The sequence below is a fragment of the Fusarium redolens genome (assembly GCF_020744475.1).
Source record: "Fusarium redolens strain MPI-CAGE-AT-0023 chromosome Unknown BKA55scaffold_11, whole genome shotgun sequence".
NCBI classification, from domain to species: domain Eukaryota; kingdom Fungi; phylum Ascomycota; class Sordariomycetes; order Hypocreales; family Nectriaceae; genus Fusarium; species Fusarium redolens.
The window spans coordinates 444,428-467,929 of NW_025763674.1; the positions used below are offsets into that span (position 1 = coordinate 444,428).

Below are 23,502 nucleotides of genomic sequence, written 5' to 3' on the forward strand. Positions count from 1 at the left end.
TTATGTGAAACGATGGGATCGTTAGGGGTTATGGAGCTGATGGTGGGTTGGGTTGGGTTGATGAAGCGTGCTTTGTCATGTCTTTTCTTGTTGATACCTAATATATATAATTCTCACCTCTCGCTACTTTATGTCTCTGACATATGGTGTGTATCAAGACTTTTCGGGGGGCTTCATAACTAAATTTCATGGCGTGATGCCCTAGGAATGATGAAGTTGAGAGGGGATCTATCGACACTTCCATTTTTTCCAACATGAACACAATACACGTAGTGTCAAGAACACCTCTGAGGCTGGACGCATGGTTCTGAAACTTGTATTACATAAATTTCTGCCAAGGTGGTGCTCATTCGACTCGAAAATGAATGAGCTTGGAGAGGACTTGCTCATGATATGAGCCGTTGCCATCCTTGCATAGATTTCCACAACACGTTCGGCCTCTCCCATTCAATTTATTACTTTATATCTATTAATCATTTTGTTCCATATTAGTTTCTTCACTCAGGCCTTACACGCCATATCTTTCTTCCCATTAACCATGATTCTCAGCCCAGGTTCGACACCTCCTCCAAAACCCCCTTTGCTCTCAAAATGGGTCCCAACTCCTTCAATCTCACGGGTTTCGTCAAGAACAAATCTAACCCACTGACAGTAGCCTCCCTCTGCGCCTCTTCAGAAGCCAACCCTGTCAAAGCAAGTATCAACGCAGGCCTCAACCCCTGCTGTGACTCGAAAGCACGAATCCTCCTCGTTGCTTCAAACCCATCCATGACTGGCATCGAAATATCCATCAAGATACAGCTATATCGGCCAGGATCTGCTTCATACGTTGTGACAGCTTCTAACCCGTCTGAAGCTGTTTGGTATGGTTGTTTGAGCTTCTTCATGTATGAGGAGAGGATCTTGAGGTTGATGAAGTTGTCGTCGACGAGCAGGAATTCGGATGCCTTGAAATAGTCTTTTGGTTGTGTGGAGGTTTCGTCTTCGCTTGCGGGGAAGGGAGAGCTTGGGTTTGTTAGTGAAGGGGCGGTGCTGGTGGCAATGCTGAGAGACTCGGGTTCTGTTGATGTTGTGGTTGGAGAGCGGGTGGATGTTTGCGTGACTGTCCAGCGATACAAGGCTAGTGAACATGCTTTGGCAAGCTTTCGGGGACTGAGTCTTGATCTATAGTTAGTTTAGAGCATGAGATATCGGATAATATTACTTACGGTTGTGAAATGAACTCGAATACTCCAGGGCGTGGTGTTGTCTTTGTACCAGTGGCATACTGATGTGCAGTAACAGCATTGGCACAGAGCACAATATTTGGAACATCTGGGACTGAATCCTGCGGATCACAAGGTCTTTCAAACCCTTCCTCCGACCAAATTGCTAGATCTGGCATGAAGCATGGTGTCTCTAAGGTGGTGTTGACTTGCATATTCAACCATTCCTTGCACATATCCTGCACAAGTTGGTCAGGAGACTCGATCGTTCTTTGTGTGGAACCGCCTCCCGTGACTGTGCTTTTGCTGAAATCGACCAACTTCACTCGAAGGCCTCGAAGTTTTTCTGTCTGCACGTCGAACTCTTCTTCTCGTTGTCGAACTTCACAGACGTTGTGATGGCAATCATCTCCTAGCTTCATCGGTAATCTCACCGTTACTGTGGTTCCAACGCCAACTCGGCTATCAACTGAGATGTGGCCTCCGAATTGTGCAGTTATCTGCTTGACGAAGCTAAGTCCGAGCCCTGTTCCAGGAGATAGATGATTCTCCTGTGAAAATGGTTTGAACAAGCCGTTTTGTAAGAATTCCTCGCTTATACCAACTCCAGTATCCGAAACCCTGATAGTTACCCAGCAGTCGTTGTCATCGGATCCAAAAGCGCTGGTCTGTTCCAAAGAAACCTTGATAAGTCCGCATTGCGTGTACTTGAGCGAGTTACCGAACAAGTTCATGATAATCCTACGCACAGGTCCAGGTTGGGTGTAGAATCCCCACGATGGTCGTGAGTCGATGACAAGGAAGACTTCAACGTCTCCAATCTTTGTTCCAAGATTTCCTTTCTTCTTCAGTGGAGCTTGGAGCTCTTCCATAGCTTGCATGGTGTCCATTCGGCGGATAGATGTGTGACCAGGTCGTCGAGGCGTTTGGCTTGATGATTGGGCAAGTGTGGCTTGCTGAAAGTTGAAACCGGCGTAGACGCTTTCGAGAACCTCTTCAGCCAGAACATCGAGCTGTACAACTTTTCTTGATGGCTTCGAAGCTATACTAACGGATGAAGACCTGTTGATGCCACTGCCATCTGCCTGGTACTCTCGGGTCGCCTCTTGAGGTAAAGCCTTGTTAACCTTGGAATATTCGAGCAAATGGTCGATGGTATCTGACAGTGTTCGGCAGCATGTCTCAATGGTGCGAACGATATTTTGCTGTGGTATGGTAAGGTCTGTATCGTTAAGCAACTCAACGCTCAGAACGGCGCCATGAAGCGGTGATCTTAACTCATGAGACAGTGAACCAAGCGCATCAGTCTTGGCTTTGTCCGCAGCCAGGGTCTCCAACTTGAAAGCCTCGGCCGCTGCGAGCATACCAAGTGCTCGGAGATAACTCAAGTCCAGGTCGATCGTGAAGGTGCGTTTGATATTGAAAGTGTGTATAAAGCCACCAGCAGACCATCGCTTCTTCCTGAGGTCCCAGACAGGAACGAATGCGACACTTCGGGCACCGGGGAAAGTCTCGAGGAGAATACTTGCTTCTCTCTGTTGAACTCGGAGTTTGTGGTCTTGTCTGATATGTAAATTTCCCCAGTCGTTGTTGTTTAGAGGATAGCCAGTTGAAGCACCAGGTAGCTCTTCATGGAGTAGATTTCCATCGGCATCGAAGTTAAAGACATGGCCCTTGGGATACCGTCGAATCATTCGGGCGAGAAGAGCTTGCGGAAGTGTAACATGAGCTGCCCCATGTTCAGAAGAGCCGAGTGCTTGACAAGAGGGCCGTAGACGGTCATCAGAAGAGCCAGTTGTGTAAGCATCCTCACTCTCATTGTAGCTGAAGGTTGAAGGTCGTCGAGTGGCCAGTTCTTCATCTATCCATTCTGTGGAAGAGCCTGCATTTGAAAATTCAAGCATATCTGCATTGAGAAACAAACAACCATCAGTCTCGATAGAATCTTTGACAATAGAAGCTGCTTTTGAGAAAATCTGCCGTGGAGTTTCGAGGACCTGGCTTGGATCAGGAGCGAATTTTGATCTGGCCTGAGTATTGCACATAACAACCTCTTGAGTGTGAAGAGCGTTCGTCTTGCGGGAGTCGGCTGTGGTTGTTGAGTTTCTAACACTCATTCCTCCCAAAGCTTGTTGCAAATCATCGATCTTTGGCCTCCTAGACCTGGCCATGCCATCACTTCTTGTCTCATACTCTGCATACTGTCGTCCGGTAGATGAGACTTGGCTCAGCGGTGCTGTGTTACCTTCAACAAAACTGGTCAAGCCCCAGCTCTTCCTTTCGCTTCTTCGTTGGTGGCTTTTCAGGCTGATAGTCTCGAGATGTTCAGTCACTGCCCTCGAAAGCTCCCTCATGAGTCTTGAATGCCGATCCTCCCATGGCAATGAAGGTTCGGTGTGAATTACGCAGATAACTCCAATGTTGACACCTCGATCTGTGCGAATTGGCACTGCAGCGTAGAACCTTGCGGCGCCTCCAGGTCGACAGTACGGCTTAGTTGAGTACTCGGGATCGAGGGTAACATCGTCAACTACAATGACGGGCAATTCGTGGTTGACCTTGATTCCAGATGCATCTGATTGAGTTTCGTCAGAACATAATGTGCTTTCACAAGCACTATGTGATCGCGGGATTGCAGTTCCACAATGCCAAAGAGTTTCCTGGTGACCATGCTGCCCCAAGCTTGGAATCAGTGGGGTTATCGATGAAGCTTCCGCGATGATATACTGGTGAGTCTGGTCAAATAATGAGATCATTGAGCGCGTTGCACCAGTCTGAGAAGCCGCTAGTCGAGCCAGAGCCGTCAATATGACATCTGGACATGTGGAGAGTTCATTGCTCGGAACAGGCAATCCAGTATCGTTGAAGCGAATATTGGTGAAAAGCGAGTCGTCATATCTAATCCCATCTCAGTAACACAAGTTAACATTTCTAGGGTAAAATTGCCTCGTACCTGAACGTCTCGCGCTCCCGAGTAGCTTCAGAAACGATGCTTTTTCTCGGCACCTTTACACAAGCTGGGCTGACCATTCTCGGCAGTGCACATTCGAAAGAATCTTCAACGTTTTTCCTCAACGGTCATTTTCATCATTGGCAAAAGACGGAAGAAGAGCATTGAACGCTGGGTTTCTAGGGCTTGCCACTAGGGGCGAACGCCGAAGACCGGGAGGCTGGAAGGTAGAGTTTATTAGTTAGAGTGAGCCTAGACTGGGCGATTATGCTAGAATCGCCACACAGCGGCGATCGACAAGTCTGCGGTTGAGCTGGGGACGCTAGTCTCAGCCTAAGTGGAGAATAGTGTCGTAATTGGCGTTAGAGGGAGGTCTCTTCCTCCCTTTTAGTTGATGCGTTCAGCTTAGGATTGGTGGCTGCTCTCCGTTACAAAGCCACGATACGGGCTGGTAGTGTTTATCCGTCTGCGCTGCCGTTTCTGCTGATCAGATGACTATCTGTGCTGGTACTTTTCTATAAACAAAAAAAATTGATACTGCTATCTGTCAACTGCTCAGAATGCCACTATGAGAGTAAGCTTGTGCAGTTGGTTGACGGCTTCGACGTTGACAGATACCGGCTTGACAGGAGGCTTCTTTAATCGGACCCCTGTCCGTCTGACTGTGGCTTACATTAGGATTGCGACGTTATTTGACTTTGTTTGTACGAGATACAAATATATGCTTACACGAGCGCGTAAAAAGAGAATAAACACAGCATAAATATATGATGGATTCTCACACAAACTTCTATCAAAGGCATTGGATTTACTGTCCAGCTCGACGAGATCAAACCCATTTCGTCATTGAGACGTGTGTCACGTGAAAATGCTAGCTTGCATCCTTCCTCGGTTTAGCTTCCGTATCATCGAACTGCATCTCTCCAATGGTTGGGGGAAACCTATCCTATCCTCATATATTTCCAAGGTGCAAACTCAGCTCTCTCGTCTGAAGTTTACTTCTGCTGAGACAATAATGGCTCTTCAATTCTCGTTAGCTCAGGCTTCTCTCGCAGTAGCCGTACTAGGTTCAACTTACGGAACCTACCTGGCTCTATCTCCGCCCAATCCCAGCGAACATGCAACACCATCAACAGGCGACTCAGTTCGATGGTTATTCTTGACCAGCAAACACACCACAAAAGCCGTCCTGGCCCCTCTTGGGCTTCTATCGTTGCACACTGCTAGCCTGGCTTTGCGCTACCCCAATTCCCCGCCATCTCTTGTTCATCATGGAATTGAAAACGGGCTCAATCCGGACCTGATTACATGGTCTGCTGCAACTACTATTCCTTTAGCTCTGATTCTCTGCGCTGGTGTTCCTTTACGTTTGGTGCCGTATGCATCACTGGGCAAAAACTTCACATTTGCTCTGAAAGAGCCAGATCGATTGAAAACTACCGGTATTTATCAATATCTCCAACACCCAAGTTATACTGGCCTTGCTATTCTCATGATATTCAACGTGGCGTTGCTTGGTAGACTGGATGGTGCTCTAAGCTGCTGGATTCCGCCGAATGCATATGAAACCTTCTGTTCTTGGGCAGTAAAATTGCTTCCTTTCACTATATCAGGTATCATGTTTGGAATCTGGACCAGAGTCTCTGAAGAGGAGGAGATGCTCAAGAAGGTTTTTGGGAAGGAATGGGAGAGTTGGCATGCAAGAACAGCTCGCTTCATTCCTTTTATTCTTTAGTTGATTTATGTCTTTCATGAACTCGAGTGTCAATAGAAACCGACTTGGTTTCATACCAGCATTGACCGCAAGACGAGCAAGTAATCGTTTGGCGCTATCATAAGAGGATCGAGAAGATCCGTGTCGAAGCACCATACTGATGCATAAAGTGAAGAGACAATCTTACAAACGTAGTGCATTTTACTGCAAATCATGGGACATCGAATCAATCCAAAGCCCGGAAAATAAACAATCGAATAAACCGCAATACCCAACTCCTTGCAATCTAACATTTCAATGCAATGACAAGGCCTATACTCTATAATTCTTCCTACCAAGTTCAACAATGATTAACCCAGTTCCTCCATGCTATAACCCATAAGCTTCAGGTATATATTCACTCTTGCTACACTCCACTCGTCCCGAGTTGAATGTTGGAAAATCTCATCCAAACGTACGCCTCTCGGACCTGTGCGTTGGGGGGGTTTCGTGGAAAGCCCTGTGTAGCTGTTGAGTCGCTTCGACTTGGTCCCCTGGCGTTTCGAGAGTTTCAGTCTCGATGACAACGTCCTGTGAGTTCTCGACAATACAGCATTCCTCTTGCTTCTTTTCGTTGATATGATGGTCATCCCCGGTACTCTCACGCATTAGAACTTGGGCAGATCTTTGCAGCGTGGGACTCTGAATGATAGCCTTGTCTTTATGGGAAACTTGAATTGATCGTATGATCTGAGTTTCTTGAGCGCTGCCTTTATCTTCGTTCTCACAGAATCTCAGAATCTCGTGTGTCATCTGGAAATGACAGTGGTTCTTGGCGGCCATGTGATGTTGGATTCCTTCCAACGTGTGACGTTGCTTGCCGCAGGAAATACACTCGTAGAAGCCGAATATGATGCGATGGAGATATCGCACAACAGTTTTAGGTTCAGTGACACGGCTATCCAGGTTTGGGATGGTGAAGCTGTGACATGATTTCATGTGAGCCATGTTCTCGTCAAAGGATAAACTCATGTGGCGGCAAAAGAGACAGAGTTCTTCGTGGAATTCTGGGAATTCTGCCTGATCGGACTCTAGCTCGTCTCCTGACTTTGTATCTCGGAGTTCATTCCACGATTCCTTGGCTCGTTCCCAATTTTCCATGACCTTCTCCCTGACATAACGAGGAATAGACGGACCACTATATCGAATCTGGATCTTGAACACACTGCAATTACGTTAGCGTATGTAATCAAGAATGAGAAATATAGGGTACTTATTGTTCTTCAGATTTTGAGTGTTCGCGGTGCTCCTCGAAGGTGTTGAAGTGGACGCAGCAGGTGCTGCACCAAGGCTTGCCAAGCTGCATGTTGATTGATGGGGAAACAGTTAAGACTTATCAATACAGATTCAAGTTGTTGCTTGGGATTGTCTCGTGATTTTGAAAAAGAGAAAAGGCACGATAGGGTTGCAAATTGTCTCTAGTCCACTCGAAGTTGTGTTCAGAGTTGGTTAAGAATTTGTAAGTGAAGAAGATGTTTCTCTGCTAAGACTTCAAGGAGAGTCTCTCATAAACCTTTCTACTAAGGCACGCATGTCTTGACTTTTCAGAAACACCTTAGAAACCATCTCGTGGTCTGTCAAAGACAGCAAACTGTAAGCACGTTGATAGTTCAGGAACAGCATAGATATCAGGAGCCAATGAAAGGTGTAGAATAAGAAAGTTACCACCTACTGAGAGGTGTGACAGATCAAAACTTTGAGTTAAAATTCATGGGTTCACGAAAATCTGTTAAGTACTCAGCTCTGATAGGCTACTGATGTGAAACGTGAACCTTGGACAATGATAGATTAAGGGCAGAGTGTGAAAAGATTCAAAGATCTAAATTTTAATTACTTGTAACTTTTATAACACATTACCGCTCTCTCAGTGCCTTGAGTATGGCAGTTGCCAATTCTGCGTTCTTCGTGAATAAGTCCAACTCATGCTCTGGATACCCAGATTGAATAGCGATCACGGCGTCCAACTTTGGAACTATGTAGATAGACTGGCCATACATTCCAATCGCCGCAAACGCACCGTCATCACCCATTTTGTATTCTTTTCCACCCCTGCCTGTAGTCCACCAACCACTCTCATAGCCAAAGTTGGAGACAAAGTTATCTGGTTGAAGAGCCCTAGCCCCGACACTGTTCTTGGCATCGGATATGTCTTGGAACCAACCAGATGGAACGTTGGGACCTCTTCCTCCGTCTTCGAAACTTTCGAGAATGAAGCATCCGAAGCGTGCCATGTCTGTCAAAGTTATTGAGAGGCCCCCGTGACCATCCACGTGTCCAGCGCCAGTTGTTCGTATATATCCATCGTATTGCATTCCAGCAGGATCCCATATCTTGCGCGAGATATATTCATTCAGAGGCTCTCCAGTTGCACGTGAGATAGCCGTCGACAACACGTAATAGTTTGGGTTATAGTAGTGAAACTCTTCCCAAGGCTCAGCCACATTCCTCGACGTCTTGAGCCAGTTGAGAACTGCCTCGGGATCAGTCTGGGGATAAAGCTCGATGGCATACATGGGATTGGGCACGTCAGCCGGTCGCTCCTCTTCTGATTGCTCAACTACCCCTGAAGACATGCTGGATAGAGCAAGTAGCGGCACGTCTGCCCAGGCAGTTCCTTTCAGCTCCTCGACATGGCGAGATACTGGGTCGTTGACGGATAGTTTTCCTTCTTGCTGAGCAATGGCGAGAGCTGTTGCAACAAAGGATTTTGTGACTGACTGGACATCGTTTCGAGACGCCTGTGAGTTTCCGTGCCTGTACTCTTCGAGTTTTATGGCTCCATTCTGAACAACAACGCAGCCAGTCAATCCATATCGCTGCATGAAATTGTTGAGATCAATTCCAGACTTCTCCTTGATAGCCGCAGTTATGTCGAAAGAGGTATCTCTAGTAAAACGCCTGAGGTATGAGCCATGTCTGACTTGAGTTGTCCGGTTCTGGAAGGTTTCTTCGCGGAGTCGATAGAGAAGCGGAGTGTAAGCTGGATCAGCCGGGTGAATAGACGATAAGCTAAAGCTTCCGATCTGATCACTCAGATGCGGCAAGTCCCCCATCTTGATTCTGTGTCTTCAAATTTCGATGAGTTCAATAGAGGAAGCTTGGTATCGCTGATACTGAGATTTTCAAGTTTGACTATTTGCTGAAGTCGGGTCGTATCCGAAGCTACACAACGGAGATGGATTCCGGTGATTAATAAGAGGCTCATCAGACCTCCAATCATGATCTATCATTACCTTCTGTGGTGTCCACCCAAAGTGACTATTATCGGCAGCCTCGGCCGAGCCAAACCGGCTATAACCCTCCGAACTCTGAAGTTTACAGCAAATGCTTAGATCCATGCTATGATGACACGAAGACCTCGAAATTGGTTCACTAACAGGCTTCAAGTTCGTTATTACTAAATTGGACTACGTCGTAGTGCAGTCAGGTGAGTACATTGATACAGATGTCAAAGGATCAGCCATACAAAATCACGATGATCACGTCAACTACATGTGTAATGTTGTGCTAGAAAGAGTAATTGTATACGACAAAAGATCTACCAGGATAACTTGGAATCGTTAGCTGGGCTATCCCCCCGCTCTTGATTGGAAATGCGGTATTGATGGGTATATAATCCTCATGTTGGGGTAAGTGGGCGGTCTCACTTCTGACTCCGACACTATCTACTATTCATCCTTTGTAAACAACTCATCATGCTGGAAGTTCACTGCTCAGGCACACCTTATGAGGTAAACGCACTTATTCAATTAATGCAAAGCCAGGCCGTTAGACTAACACAGTGTACAAAATCAGATCGGCTATCAACATGGCACAGCTGCAAAGGACAAAGTCGTAGGATCCATCGCCTTTTACAAAGACCTGTTTCAAGAATCATGTTCCATGAACTGGGAAGCAGTACGTCAAGAGGCTCAACAGTATATCCAACCCCTGCTGAAGCTATCACCACGCTACGTTGAGGAGCTTCAGGGCTTAGCAGACGGCGCGGGCTTTGAGCTGGTGGATATCGTCGCTCTCAACGTTCGAACAGAGATTACATTCGGCTTATATACTCGAGTCCCCAGTGCACCTATTCAAACTGATGGCTGCACAAGCGCTGCGTATCGTCAGCCTAACGGGGAAGTTCTCCTTGCGCAGAACTGGGATTGGCAGCCTGAACAGGCACCGAATCTTTTCGTCTGTCATATCTCTCAGCCTGGAACAGATGTACCTGATATCTCTATGGTGACTGAGGGAGGTGTGATTGGTAAGATCGGTATTAACTCCTCTGGCGTAGGAACCTGTCTGAACGCCATCCGAGCTCGAGGCGTTGATAACACTAAAATTCCCATCCATCTCGCCCTAAGAACAGCTTTGGAATCAAATTCGGCACGCGAGGCAGCCGATAAGCTGTATGCGAAGGGCACGGCTGGAAGTGGTCATATTCTCGTGTCAGATCCATCGGAAGCTATAGGCTTGGAATGCACCAGCATAGGGATCAAGGAGATCAACTTTGACGGCGACGGAACACTTGTTCATACGAACCATCTACTCCTTGACCATCCCGGAGTAGATGAGCCCGGCTGGATACCAGATTCCAAAGACCGTATCAAGCGCATCGCACAGCTTCTTGATGAGAGATTAGCCACTTCAACCATCGACCATTCTTCATTCTTGGAGTTTTTCAAGGATGAGCAAGGATATCCGACAGCCATCAACCGTGATCAGTTCTCACCCGGAAATGGCAAAGCGACACTTTTCACCATTAACATGGACCTGGCCAAGAGAAAAGCGATCGTCACCATGGGAAGGCCAACGAATTGGACTGAAAGAATTGAACTATCACCAGGCTCAGCTTAGGCAGGAGAGCATACAAACAAACCTCTATTGCAATCGAGATGACGAAAGTCATTATTGTCCCCATGTCGCTATATCGCTATATTTGCCAAGCAGTCGTATTGCCGTACAGATTTAATCTTTGACTTTGCAAAACTCTGGCATTTTAACGTGAAGGTTGTGGCTAACTCGTTGGTGAACGGCCATGCATTCCAGTCATCTTTGAGCAACGAGAGCTTATTCGCATAGAGTTTATTAGATAGAGGTGATATTGAATCGTACAAAATTACAAAAATAACAACCAGAATAATGTTACCACCAGAAATTTCTGGTCAAGGTATTGCAATCATACTCTCGGAAGTCTAGAAGATGCAGGGTAAGCAGCTTTGACATGTCTTAGACGGTATGTCATTAATCCGTTCCGCGAGATCTGGCCTTATCATGTATCTGAACACCGAGAAATCATGATGAAAGTTGTCGTTGCATTGCTCGACAACCTCAAGTTTCTTACCTCAAATCCGTCGCCATGGTAAGCTAGATCGAACAAATATTTCAAGTATACACCCACTGACTCCTCAACCTAGAACATCGCCTACAACTCCGCCTTGCGGCAAAGCAAGTCTCTCCGCGCAGAGCTCTCCAACCTCAACAGCAAACCCCAAGCATCTCCCTCCGAAATTGGCAACGTGTCCGCCTCGATCGCTTCCTTCACCAAGACCCTCGATGAATACCAATCCCTCGCCCGTCAGGAAATCGTTCCCAAGAAGCAAGAAGAGGGCTTTGAACGTGTAAAGAGGTTCCGCGAAGATCTCTCTGATTTTCGAACGCAAGTCGATTCGCTGAAGAAGGCTCGTGATGATGCTCAACATCAGGCAAATCGCACAGAACTTCTTGGCCGAAGACCGTATAATGCTACACCCGAGAACCCTTATGCGAACGCTACAACAACAAACACGCACTCTGCGTTCCAGCCTCGACACCCACCTCAAGCCAGCGCCTTGACAACGGGCTCACCAGACGAGATGCGCGAGGCACATGCATTCAGGGAGCAGAACTTTTTCGCAAACACAAACCAAGCACTGGACGACTACATTGCGCGCGGACAGGCTGTACTGGGCGATCTAGGTCAGCAGCGTGAGATGCTCAAGAGCACCCAAAAGCGACTCTACAACGTCGCCAACACTCTTGGCGTCAGTGGCGACACGATCCGCATGGTGGAGCGACGGGCGAAAGAGGACAAATGGATATTCTTTGCGGGTGTGGTGATATTCTTCTTGTTCTGTTGGCTGGTGCTCCATTTCTTGCGATAGAAAAGAAACCGAATGGGATTGTGATCTGGAAGAGGAATGTCACAGAAATGTAAGCTTAGGGACATCAGCGCGGCGCATGGAGTTTTTTGAGTGTCTTGTGTTGTTCTTTTGCTTGTATCATACCACGCCAAGTCAACACGTTCTTGTCTGAAGCACTATGCTACTCGTCATCACCGTCACCTTCTTTGAGTGCTACTGTGAACAATACATCCTTGTCCGTCGTCACTGACACGACCTGGGACTCGGGTAGGATATGATTGCTAGTGCTCAACTTGCCGCCAATCTCTGTATGCCAGTTCTCGACGTCCCATTCGAAGCCCTTTGTCGTAATGTTGGCGGCTCCCTTAAGAGGGATGATACCAACGTGCTTACCAAAGACATCTTCCTCTCCCTCCTCTCGAACCTGGATCTGATGGCTACCAGCCTTGAGCAAGAATGTCAAACTTGAGCCGGAGAGAAGAAAGAGCCGACCTGTCGCATAATTGGGGTCGTTTTGGAAGAGGTACAGGTGGTGAAGCTGAGAAAGACCCTGATCAACACGGCCGCCGATACCTCCAAGTGCGACAATATCAATACCCTCGGGGTATTCTTTGCGAATCCAGTTGATAGCCTTTGCAAAGTCGGTCGACTCTTGATCAGCGTCGTGGATGACTTTCGCAGGGGAGGGTTGCGACGAGTAGAAATCGCGGACTTGTGGGGTGAGAGAATCGAGGTCGCCAATGATGAGTTGAAGGTTAGACTATAGAGTCAGCAAATCGTTGTACATTATTGTCCACGACCAGTATCGCAACGTACGTATTTCCCGTGGAACGACGACAGCTTATGTAGACGGTTCGCTCCGCCATCTGCGGCTACCCTCACAGAAGCTGTGAAATGGACCTTTAGCACTGATGTCGCAAGAGCAGCATGTCAAGCTACGTACAGTTCTTCCAGAGCTTGCGCAAATTGACGCCGTTCTTCAACGGCTGGTTTAGAATGAGCAGCGCAAAGTCCTGGCCTATGTTATAGTCCTGGAGCAGCTTTGCTGGTCGCCATTCGAAAGATTTGGATGCCATGATTGAGGATATCTTTAGTTAGTATGCGACTTGCAAGGAATAGAAAAAGATGCAATAGATGCAATCTAGATCGTCGTGTCCCTTGCGTGATATTCGCAACTTGTTAGGTCAAAAATGATTTTGCTTTTTCCTCTCCCTGAGAAATGGCGAGGCAATGTCTAGCTCGAGAAACTTCCCCTCGATTCCCTGTGCGACAGCTTTCTCCCTTTCTTCCTTTGTCCTCTGCTGATCAGTTGAACTAACGTGTTTGGCAAAACAAGCTTTGGTCTACTGTAACAGCCACAACCTAGGTCGAAAGTCAAAAAGAGATCTAGACGCAGTCTGCACGTCAAGCTCTAGGAGGGCATAAAAGCAGCTCATATGATCAGGAATGAATGCGCGCTACCTAAATCCAATAGGTAGAAGCCAGTGGTGGGGGAACGTCATGGCGCGATAAGGCTGTTATCAGATAAAGAGCACGGACGGTTAAATCACGGTTACACTTTTTTCACGCAACTTCCCGGCATCTCGGAGACCAGGGCCAAGTATTTCCAAGCATCATACTCCAAGATTTCGATGCTCCACCATTGCTGACCAATTCCTCTTGTATCTCTTGATTTCGTGCCTTGACTTTCGTTTCTTTGTTAACTTCTGTAATCCAAAATGTATCGTACCACTATGCGATCGGCCTCGAGGCCTGTAATTGCCAGCTTGCGCTCCAACACGATCCGCGCAGCCCCTCGACGATTTAACTCGACAGCTACTCCCGCCGACAAGTCCCGATCATGGAAGAGCTCTGTGGCACGATTGGGTCTGGCTTTCGGCGCTGTCTACTACTATAACACAAGTCCCATCTTCGCTGATGAGGCTATCTGTACGTTGCAATTGATGATCAGAATTCGAGACCATACGACTAATACGTAACAGCAAAAACGGTTCCCGCACCCGCTGCCTTCTCCGATGATGACCTTCCTACCGTCGACTCCGTCCTCGAGGAGAAGCGCAAACAGATCAGGGCCAAGAGCGAGAAGCCCGCCGAGTCATCAAAACCCTCCGGGCCTCAACAATCCAATACCCAAGCCGCTGCCGCCGATGGATCACCTGCTGCATTAGAAGAGGAGGCCGACCAGCAAGGAGCTTTCAACCCCGAGACTGGAGAGATTAACTGGGACTGCCCTTGCTTGGGTGGCATGGCTCACGGCCCCTGCGGCGAGGAGTTCAAAACTGCGTTCAGCTGCTTTGTGTACTCGACGGAGGAGCCTAAGGGTATGGACTGTATCGAGAAGTTCCAGTACGTCATATCGAACGACTGTCTAGTTTTGCAATTTGCTAATCGATGAATAGGGGCATGCAAGAGTGCTTTAAGAAATACCCCGAAATCTACGGCGCCGAGCTCGCCGATGACGAGGATGGTGCTCCCACTCCCGACTTTGGCGATGAGCAACCCGCCCCAGACGCTCAAAAGGTCCCCGCTACCGACTTCAAATCACTCCCCGAAGACTCCTCTGCCGCAGCCGAGCCCGATCAACAAGCCCCTCCCCGAGCCACTTCCAACGAAGCCGAGAAGGAAGCCCTCGTTATCGAATCCCGAAAGGTTCAGGATGTCGCTACACCCATAGAGAAGCCACACAACCCAGAATTGTGGCAGGATATGCACAAGACTGAGGTTCCCGTGAAGGAGGTTTTCGTCGAGCCTTCACAAGCTCATGATGCTACTGCTGCCAATGCCGAAATCGAGATTATTGAGCGGGAGAGGGAGGCTAAGAAGAAGGCCGCGAAGAAGCAGTAAAAGGTGCAAAGGTTCGGCGCTGTTCAGGTGAAAATCTACTTTTTGTAAAATATTTAGGATCTTGACATGGACGAGGTTGTCCATCTGTACCAACGCTGTATGATGAGGAAGGACAGAGGCCACGAAATTAATAGACACGATCACATCTCAAAGTTTTGATGGTTCACAACTTTGAACCACTTTTGCGAGGTACATTTGAGAATAGAATCATTGAATATAGGTATCAATTCTTGTGCCTCCAAACTTATGAGATGAGTAGTAACCCGGTATCAACCAGAGTAGAGAATTATGAAACAGTGTAAAAATGCAGTACAACAAAAAACTATATCATATCATCCATGAACAACGTTCGTTCCCTTCAGCGATCAACAATTCAAAGGCAAGGCTTTGTTTGTTTAGATAATGCTCAAGGCCTCAAGTAGACGTATACGTATTCGAAGAGCGTAAGGTACATCGGCATTTGGCGTCGTTGTAGGGTATCATCGCCGCTCAACTCCTAGGAGCCGCCCTTCTTGCCCTTGTAGAGATATCGTCCAACAGCACCCTCGGCGGCTGTTACAGAAGCGAGAATACCAGCACCGAGAGTGACAGCCTTCCAGTCAAGTTTGCCCTTCTCGTAGAGACCCCAACCCTTGTAGCCCAGGTATGCACCCAAACCGACAACGGTAGCAAGGTTGGCGATGACAAGGCCAGTAGCACTTCCATCGGACAGACGAGAGAATTGTTGGATGAGCCAGTTGTCGGCGCGCTTGGCCTTGGCGGCAGCCTCATCACGCTTTCGCTTCTCCTCGCGGGCCTCCTCCTCTAGCTCTATGCGGGCAGCTTGTGTCTCAGTCTTGATCTCCTGCTCAAGGAAGTCGTTGGGGACAGTGTGCACGCTAGGCATATCAACATCTACCAAAGAGGCGGTGGAGGCGGACTCGTCAGTGATGACCTGGGGAGGTTGAGGGGCAGCAGCCTGGAGGGGTTAGCAAGAGTGGTCGCAGAGACATAATGTTGTATGTGAAGCAACTCACCTCCTCAGGGCTCTGCTTGGGACCGCTGGCAGCAACGTCGGCGTAAGACACTGTGATAGAGTCAGTGATCTGATGTTGGGCACAAATACGCTACAGTGACGTGTATGCTTACTGATGGTAAGGCGGGGTAGAGAGGGGGATTAGAGAGTAGATCCAAGTTGCTGAGGATGTATTATTCTGTTGTGTTTGTCGCAAACAGCGGATTTGATCGAGAAAAACCAAGAGTATCGTGACCGAGGAAAAGATGGAGGAGAGAAGATGGCTCTTCATGTGACGCAGATCATGAAGCCCGCACCTTTTGAACCTGAGCTTCCGCAATTCGCCGATGACGTATGCGGCTCGAGACCCACTTAGACTCTCTCATTCAACAAGGAAGCAGGATTTCCCTTTGCTCGGAAGAAATTGGAGTCAGGAACAGGACCTGGGGGAGCGAATCAGAAGAGCCAATTCTTTGCTGATGCTGATCAAGTTTCAGTGACAATCAATCAATTGATGACTTGCTTATTATCTACCACCCCTTCCAAGGAATCCATGTGTCCCTCACGATGCCTTGCTCATCAACAACATAATACACATAAAACGCAGCAGCAGCTATACAAGCGTGGTTGCACCACAGCTGAACCTTTTGTCCAACCTTGAAGTCCTCATCAACCTTTCGTCCCTCGCTCGTCCCCAGGATCCCATGCTCCTGCGACAATCGGACCACACCCCACGCCGGACTGCCCACCACTCGGCCGAATCCGCTAAAGGCACTGGCCTCACGCGACAGCGCGATTACACCTGCGTTCACGAGCGCTTCGTTCCTCTCTGGGTAAACACTGCATACTTCAGCGGCTACAGACACGGATTGCTGTGTCTCGGTCACAAGACCTGTTGACACTTGCTGCAGATCGTTGCAAGGGAAGTTGCCTGCGTGAAGCTCGAGCTTGATGTTCTCTGGCATTGAAGCCTTGAGACTTTCAACGACATGTGCTGTTGGTGTGCTACCAACGGAGATGACAAGCTGGCGATCAGAGGGTAGAAGCTTAGCTGCGGCTAAGACGCTCGACACCTCGATGTTGAGCGTCTTCTCGGCTTCGTCTCGCGATCGACCTCCATACGAATGACCCGCGTGACAGTAGAATCCGTAAATACTAATGGCAGACGACTTCTCGGCGCGCTCTACCAAGCGATTCAGTGCGGCACTATTGGCTTCAACGCCTGCTCGGTGCGATCCCACGTCGAGTTTGATGAAGACATCCCAAGGCTGCTTGCTTGAAGCCGACTCTTCGAGAAACTCGACCTGTTGCTCATTGTCGACCATGAGCATGATACGTAGTGATTTTCGCAACTCAATCAATCGGGGCAGAACACCAGGATAGACAGGCAAACCATACAGACACTGTGGAATACTTAGTATTTCTCATCTTCATAAATCCTTGGTCAAGCTCACCTCTTCCAAGATGCCCTCCTTGACCAAGGGTAAAGCACCTCGGATCTCAGGGATGGTAGAGGCGATGATTCCTCTGTATTTTCCATCCGCCATCATTAACCGTGTCACCTCAAGAGACTGCAGAACAGCAAGTTAGCTCATAGGTTTCCCTTTATGGCGAATTGTATAGATACATGACATACCTTCAGTGTCTTGACATGAGGTCTGAAGCCAATGCCGAGCTTCTCGACATCGTGATGTAACGTCTCGACATTCGTCTTGAGAACAGGCAGATTGACAACTAGCGATGGTGTAGGAAGCTCTGAGACGTGCTTTCCGACATAAGCTTTGTGATTCTCAAGTGAATAGTCCATCATGAAGAGTTATCTAAGTTGCCTTGTCTGTTTGATCAAAGTGCTCGACGTGGGGCAAGTTGAAGAATGCGGGGAGCGACACTGGGCGTCACTAAGAATCTTCTGCTTGAATTATACTTCTTCTGCTTCAGCTGGATCACGGACCTGAGGTATTATTCCACTGATGAGCGGTATTTACAGTGACGGCGACCTTACAATTTGAGTATAGATAGATAGTCAAGACCAATTCCGCGGCGGGCTCAAGTTCTAGCGCCGATAGTTTCCCGCGGGCAATTACTAACAATAATTGACGATATGCCTCAGCATCATCGTGAAGCTTCAACCTACAAACGTCAAGACCCCTTCATTCTGCATCTTATGATCAACTTCCTTTTCCATGAATCGATTCTTCTTCACAGATCTGCCAGGGCCCTAATACTCATGCCGCTACCTAATTCAGTAACGTATCTCACGACACCATCTGGCTTATCAAAGTGGAGCCCTGCGATCATGAAGACAGAGGCCCTCAGGAAGCAAGAAAACTTCTGACAGTCAATCAAGGTGCCAAAAAATACTGGTACGAAGGTATAATAGTGATTCGATCAGCTTATTACACCGCCTGCGTCGACCCAGCACGGCGAAGACCATGCATGACTTGAAGCTTGCCCAACAGTTCGGGATCCTTACCATTAATACCCCTGTGTTCATAATTTACCAGCCTTTGCTCAATAATCCAAAACTTCTGAGGAACTCCAGCTCCAGTACTTATCCAATAAGTTGAGTCATCCCGCAGTCGGAGAAGAGTGCCGTCTTACAACCAGCAGCCAACTGACACAGCTTATACCGGAAATAATATCGTCAATCTCCATTAGCGGTCTCCAGATCGAGTTCATCAACCAATCGTAAGACAACTTACATTACAAAGTGGTTGTTGATTTGCTGCATAGCACACCCTCAACGCCTGGTGCCGACTCGGCACCGAAAGATGTGGATTCTAGCACTTGCGATCCAAACAGAATCGACTTCTAGCATTTTACCCTGCTTCTCAGATGGTTATTTATTTCATCTTGATCTCAATGATTCTTCTTCTTTTCGATGATCAAAATGACATTGCCATGTCCCTTCGGTAAAACTTCAAGAATTATTGGAAGATGAGCACCCCGAAGCAAGACGACGACCATATTGGTGATAGTGAGAGCACTCACACTCACGTATCAAACCAAGACCCCGAAAAACAACCCAATACGGAAATCGAAGTCTCAGATGCACCTTATTCAAGCTTCTCACTATGGCAGAAGCGTCTCATTGTTTTGGCTGCTGCTTCAACAGCCCTCTTTTCTCCCATGACGGCCCAGATATACTTCCCTGCACTACCGGCTATAGCCAAAGACTTGGGCGTGACCACATCCCAAATCAACCTTACTGTCACGACTTACATGATCTTCCAGGGTATAACACCCATGTTCATTGGCTCACTGGCTGATAGTGGTGGAAGAAGACCTGCGTACCTGGTATGCTTCACCATTTATATTGCAGCCAACATTGGCCTTGCCCTGGCACCTAGCTATGGTGCTCTTCTGGGTCTTCGATGTCTCCAGTCCGCTGGCTCTGCTAGCACTGTTGCGCTATGCTTCGCTGTTGTGGCTGATGTTGTCACCTCAGCTGAAAGAGGTCAGTACATTGGCCTGACAGCTGTTCCGTCTGTGCTGGGACCATCCTTAGGTCCAATTATCGGTGGCCTGCTCGCCGAATTTCTGGGTTGGAGATCAATTTTCTGGTTTCTCGCCATATTCGCCGGTGTAACCATTGTTCTTCTCGCTTTGTTCTACCCAGAAACATGCCGTGAGATCGTCGGAGATGGCTCTATCAAAGCGCCTTTGATGTACCGTTCAGTATGGCAGATTCTCGTGTCCCGGCGGAAGCGGTCTAAGTCCGAGAAGAACGGCCTGAGTCGACAAGCTTCTCGAGCTTCGACCGTCAAGAAGTTCAAGTTCAAAGTTCCAAATGTCCTCGACTCGATTTTGATGCTATTTGAGAAGGAAACCGGCTTCCTTCTTGGCTTCAGCAGTATCTGTTTCGCCGGCTTCTACTGCATAGCCACTGCCATGCCCACCTTATTCAAGGAGATATATGGCTACAACGAACTCGAGATCGGACTGACATTCCTCCCTATGGCAGCTGGATCAGTCATTGCAGCGTTCATCGTGGGTACTTTTACAAATCGCAACTTCAAGCGACATTGCGAGAAGCAGGGCATACCATACGAACGAAGTAAGCAGCAAGACCTATCCGGTTTTCCAATTGAGCGCGCTCGTCTAGAAATCGGCTTTCCTCTCCTGATGGTCGCGGCTGCTACGCTCGTCTGTTGGGGATGGGCCGTTCACGCCCGGTCTCATATTGCTGTTCCGTGTGTGCTAAGTGGAATCTTGGGCGTGGGAGTCGTTGGTTTTAATAATACAGTCAATTCGCTGCTGATTGATATCCATCCCAGGAAGGCTGGCACAGCGAGCGCTGCCAATAACTTGACGCGGTGTTTGGTTGGCGCTGGAGCCAGTGCAGCAATTGTGCCCATGATTGATGCTATGGGCACCGGATGGGCTTTTACCCTCGTCGGAGGACTATATGTCCTCGGATGCCCTATTCTGATAACTGTCATGGTTCGTGGAGTTAAATGGCGCGAGGAGTTGAGAGTGAAAGAGGAGAAGAAACAAAAGGCCAAGGAAGCGCAAGAGTGAAGTCGAATAGAGTTTACTAACAAGCAAGAAGCACCCGATGCAGGGATCTGATTCAATATAAAATAGAGTCTCAATAAGAATGATTAGCAACAACGAGACAATAAATAGTAGAATCGAATTAATTTTAATTCTAAGGCTCAAATGGTTTGTTTGTAACAAGAATGTCCAGGCTAAAACTGTTAAGATTGTGGAGATCACCTCTCGGACGTACATCTTTTTGCACCTGGAAAATTTGACCTTTCAACTGAAATGTGTCAGACCAGATCTTGCAAGTCTCGTCCGTTGTGATGATTGTGCCCCTAACATCATGTCTTTCTCTTATTTTTCCACCGGAATTCAATCGCTGGGCAGTCTGTTAGCCCAGGTACTCTCGCGCATGATTTTCTCATTGTTCATCTTGGCGATCACTATCGCCATCTACAGGGTATCCTTTCATCCTCTGGCCCGTATTCCTGGACCAAGACTGGCGGCGATATCAAGTTTTTGGCATGCATATAATGCTCGAATGGGGCGAATGGCATATCTGGGAAAGACGCTTCATAAAAAATACGGACCTGTTGTGCGTGTTGGCCCGAATGAAGTATGGTTCGACAGCAAAGAGGCTTTTCATGCCATTTACAGTTCGTATTTCAGGAACACCTAATACATAACTGTCAACTGATAGTTTTACCAGGTAGTGGAAGTGGCTATGAAAAGTCTGACTTTTACTGTATGATCAAATTATGTCACATAAAATAGCAGAGTGGGAACTAACATGTATAGTGGCAACTGCCTTGAGTAAACCTCACATTGATTGGCATCTCAACCCCGAATTCCAAGATACTCTCGATCTTCTCTCAGAGCGAGACGTGAGACGCTACCGTATTCAGCGCCGACTGATCGGGCCCGTGTATCAAACCTCCAACCTCATTCAGTATGAAGCTGCCATTGATGAGGTTCTTGCACGCTCCACTGCCAAGCTAAAGACCTTGAAGGGTACTCAAGTTGAACTTAATGAATGGATGCACATCATCGCTGTGGAATGCCTTAGCGCAGCCGTGCTATCTTGGTCGCCCGGTATGCTAAAGAATGGTACCGATAATGGTTCTGGTACTCACGCATATCATGGCTGGAGACGAAAGAGCGTCTTTGGCTTGTTCCCGACCGTCGCTAAGCTGGAGTTCTTACACAAGTCAATCGGGAGACTCTTCAGTACGATTTGGGGTGTAAACTTCCAACCACCAAAGGACTTCCGTCCATTTTTTCCGGTAAGATTACCTTGTAGATATTGGAAAATGCTACGGTGCTAATCAGCTTAGGATGTCGGCAAAAGAGTCTCGAGACGTGTTAATGCAGCCACGAAATCCAAGATTAATAAAGATGATCGCAAAGACCTTCTCACGGATCTAATCCAGCTGCATAAGGCCAAACCTGACTTTACCGAACTTTACCTTCGCAAGATGGCCGTGACCAACTTCGGTGCTGGACATGAGACCATGGCATCAACACTTACCTCTATCTTTGCACTACTAGGCTCAAACGATGATGTTCAAGCACAAGTATCTTTCGAGGTCCTTGAAACAAGCAATCCCGCCGAGTACTCTACTGCAACACGATTGCCAGAGACGCAGTCACTCATCAAGGAAGCCAAGCGGCTGTACCCCGTCATCAGCATGTCATTGCCGCGCAAAGTGCCTTCAGATGGCCTTCGTCTTCATGGCTACCATTTCCCACCAAACACAACCGTCGGCTGCAATCCGGTAGCTCTACATCGGAATCCAGATATCTTTGGTTCGGATTCGGATATGTTCAACCCGGCCCGTTGGCTGACTGCAGATCCCGACGCAGCGCGTGCAATGGAACGTGTCAGTCTCAGCTGGGGCGGCGGCTCCAGGTCATGCCCGGGACGACATTTAGCAGAGCTGGTAGTCTTCAAAGTCGTTCCCGCTTTGGTGAAAGAGTTTATAATCGAAGTTGACTTGCCACCCGAAGACAAGAATCGCTCGTATTTCTTGTCAATGCTGACAGGAATCAAAGCCCGCTTCATTGAACGAGACGCAGGGTCATCACCAAACGAAGGATGAGTGCTCGAGTTTTGCTGTTTGTTGGTGATATATGACGTCTGTCTGGAAGGGCTGCCGGTGTGCCGGTGTCCCGGCTCCATCGCAATTGTCGTCTGTCTCCAGTTGCGCCCTTCAGACGACATACTCTGCATTATTAATGGATCACTATAAGTACCCATCAGGTGGATTTTCGATCGCTCTTCAAAGTATAACACATACAAGAAACGACAATGGTGCAACCAATCGTCACAGAAAACGCCCTTATAAAGGGAAGCCGTGTTGCTTATGGTGTTTACGGCACTGGAAAGCCAGTCGTCCTTATCCACGGAACACCATCCTCATCCCTCATATGGCGCGGCATTGTCCCAAAGCTTGTCGATGGTGGCTATAAGGTCCATGTCTTTGACCTTCTCGGCTTCGGTCTCTCAGAACGCCCATGGGACTCAGGTGTCGACACTTCCATGACAGGTCAAGTCGCAATCTTAGAGGGCCTTTTGGAGCTTTGGGGCTTGGAGAAGACTCATATAATTGCCCATGATATTGGAGGCGGTATCGCACAGCGCTTCTCTGTATTCTCGCCTGAGAGAGTTTTGTCTCTTACCCTTATCGACGTCGTGAGCTTCGATAGCTATCCTTCGAAGCGGACCAAACAGCAGATGCAGAACGGCCTTGAAGCCCTGATTAAGGCAGACAGCGACCAACATCGAGCTCACTTCAGAGAATGGCTGTTATCTGCCGTCAAAAGTCCAGACAAGCTTGAGAAGTCAAGTCTTGATACATATCTGGACTATATCTCGGGACCCATTGGACAACCTAGTCTATTTGAGCATCAAGTTCGACATTATCATCCGAAACACACGTTAGAAGTGGCGCCTCGCCTCGCTGAACTCGAGAAACTACCTGTGCAGTTGATCTGGGGTGCAGATGATGCATGGCAGGTGGTTGATTGGGCTCACAAGCTCCAAAATGCTATTCCTGGGTCAAAACTGACGATTGTGGAGGATGCTGGCCATTTCTCTCCTGAGGATCAACCGGAGAAGATATCGGAGCTTCTTATCAGCTTCATTGGGAAACGTTGATATCAATGCG

The 23,502-nt window shown here is 47.9% G+C and overlaps 11 protein-coding genes across 11 annotated transcripts; 6 read left to right on the forward strand and 5 right to left on the reverse strand.

Moving 5' to 3' along the window:
- Positions 1–545: 545 nt before the first annotated feature.
- On the reverse strand, positions 546–4,235 carry BKA55DRAFT_595362 (uncharacterized protein; the record flags this gene model as incomplete). The annotated part of the gene is made up of 3 exons (XM_046195793.1): positions 546–1,158; positions 1,209–4,103; positions 4,159–4,235. 3 exons carry the CDS (start codon positions 4,233–4,235, stop codon positions 546–548), a joined length of 3,585 nt encoding a protein of 1,194 aa, XP_046047388.1.
- Positions 4,236–4,919: 684 nt separating this feature from the next.
- Positions 4,920–6,138, forward strand: BKA55DRAFT_573242 (uncharacterized protein). Its single transcript, XM_046193195.1, has one exon. It carries the CDS (start codon positions 5,024–5,026, stop codon positions 5,888–5,890), a length of 867 nt encoding a protein of 288 aa, XP_046047389.1. The 5' UTR covers positions 4,920–5,023; the 3' UTR covers positions 5,891–6,138.
- A 175-nt stretch (positions 6,139–6,313) lies between these two features.
- On the reverse strand, positions 6,314–7,214 carry BKA55DRAFT_541083 (C2H2 type zinc-finger-domain-containing protein; the record flags this gene model as incomplete). Its single annotated transcript, XM_046190340.1, has 2 exons — positions 6,314–7,073; positions 7,195–7,214. The coding sequence occupies 2 exons, from the start codon at positions 7,212–7,214 to the stop codon at positions 6,314–6,316; spliced, it is 780 nt and encodes a 259-aa protein (XP_046047390.1).
- A 427-nt stretch (positions 7,215–7,641) lies between these two features.
- BKA55DRAFT_573243 (beta-lactamase/transpeptidase-like protein) lies at positions 7,642–9,086 on the reverse strand. The gene has a single exon (XM_046193196.1). The coding sequence runs from the start codon at positions 8,959–8,961 to the stop codon at positions 7,762–7,764; it is 1,200 nt and encodes a 399-aa protein (XP_046047391.1). The 5' UTR covers positions 8,962–9,086; the 3' UTR covers positions 7,642–7,761.
- Positions 9,087–9,603: 517 nt separating this feature from the next.
- Positions 9,604–10,747, forward strand: BKA55DRAFT_691982 (acyl-coenzyme A:6-aminopenicillanic acid acyl-transferase-domain-containing protein; the record flags this gene model as incomplete). The annotated part of the gene is made up of 2 exons (XM_046199702.1): positions 9,604–9,639; positions 9,704–10,747. The coding sequence occupies 2 exons, from the start codon at positions 9,604–9,606 to the stop codon at positions 10,745–10,747; spliced, it is 1,080 nt and encodes a 359-aa protein (XP_046047392.1).
- Positions 10,748–11,249: 502 nt separating this feature from the next.
- Positions 11,250–12,033, forward strand: BKA55DRAFT_541086 (uncharacterized protein; the record flags this gene model as incomplete). The annotated part of the gene is made up of 2 exons (XM_046190341.1): positions 11,250–11,252; positions 11,308–12,033. The coding sequence occupies 2 exons, from the start codon at positions 11,250–11,252 to the stop codon at positions 12,031–12,033; spliced, it is 729 nt and encodes a 242-aa protein (XP_046047393.1).
- BKA55DRAFT_703968 (thiamine pyrophosphokinase) lies at positions 11,741–13,088 on the reverse strand (the record flags this gene model as incomplete). Its single annotated transcript, XM_046200633.1, has 3 exons — positions 11,741–12,772; positions 12,829–12,920; positions 12,956–13,088. The coding sequence occupies 3 exons, from the start codon at positions 13,086–13,088 to the stop codon at positions 12,194–12,196; spliced, it is 804 nt and encodes a 267-aa protein (XP_046047394.1). The 3' UTR covers positions 11,741–12,193.
- A 642-nt stretch (positions 13,089–13,730) lies between these two features.
- On the forward strand, positions 13,731–14,856 carry BKA55DRAFT_541088 (uncharacterized protein; the record flags this gene model as incomplete). Its single annotated transcript, XM_046190342.1, has 3 exons — positions 13,731–13,941; positions 13,995–14,358; positions 14,412–14,856. The coding sequence occupies 3 exons, from the start codon at positions 13,731–13,733 to the stop codon at positions 14,854–14,856; spliced, it is 1,020 nt and encodes a 339-aa protein (XP_046047395.1).
- Positions 14,857–15,352: 496 nt separating this feature from the next.
- On the reverse strand, positions 15,353–17,657 carry BKA55DRAFT_541089 (putative serine dehydratase domain-containing protein; the record flags this gene model as incomplete). The annotated part of the gene is made up of 5 exons (XM_046190343.1): positions 15,353–15,814; positions 15,873–15,962; positions 16,417–17,253; positions 17,305–17,421; positions 17,487–17,657. The coding sequence occupies 5 exons, from the start codon at positions 17,655–17,657 to the stop codon at positions 15,353–15,355; spliced, it is 1,677 nt and encodes a 558-aa protein (XP_046047396.1).
- A 1,130-nt stretch (positions 17,658–18,787) lies between these two features.
- On the forward strand, positions 18,788–20,371 carry BKA55DRAFT_595367 (major facilitator superfamily domain-containing protein; the record flags this gene model as incomplete). The annotated part of the gene is made up of 1 exon (XM_046195794.1): positions 18,788–20,371. The coding sequence occupies one exon, from the start codon at positions 18,788–18,790 to the stop codon at positions 20,369–20,371; it is 1,584 nt and encodes a 527-aa protein (XP_046047397.1).
- A 307-nt stretch (positions 20,372–20,678) lies between these two features.
- BKA55DRAFT_595368 (cytochrome P450) lies at positions 20,679–23,492 on the forward strand (the record flags this gene model as incomplete). Its single annotated transcript, XM_046195795.1, has 7 exons — positions 20,679–20,930; positions 20,993–21,080; positions 21,134–21,618; positions 21,670–22,355; position 22,412; positions 22,484–22,619; positions 22,666–23,492. 7 exons carry the CDS (start codon positions 20,679–20,681, stop codon positions 23,490–23,492), a joined length of 2,475 nt encoding a protein of 824 aa, XP_046047398.1.
- Between the last annotated feature and the right edge of the window lie 10 nt (positions 23,493–23,502).

Excerpts from the sequence above, each read along its gene's own strand:
- BKA55DRAFT_573243 (XM_046193196.1), bottom strand. The coding sequence starts at position 8,961 with ATGGGGGACTTGCCGCATCTGAGTGATCAGATCGGAAGCTTTAGCTTA.
- BKA55DRAFT_573242 (XM_046193195.1), top strand. The coding sequence starts at position 5,024 with ATGCTAGCTTGCATCCTTCCTCGGTTTAGCTTCCGTATCATCGAACTG.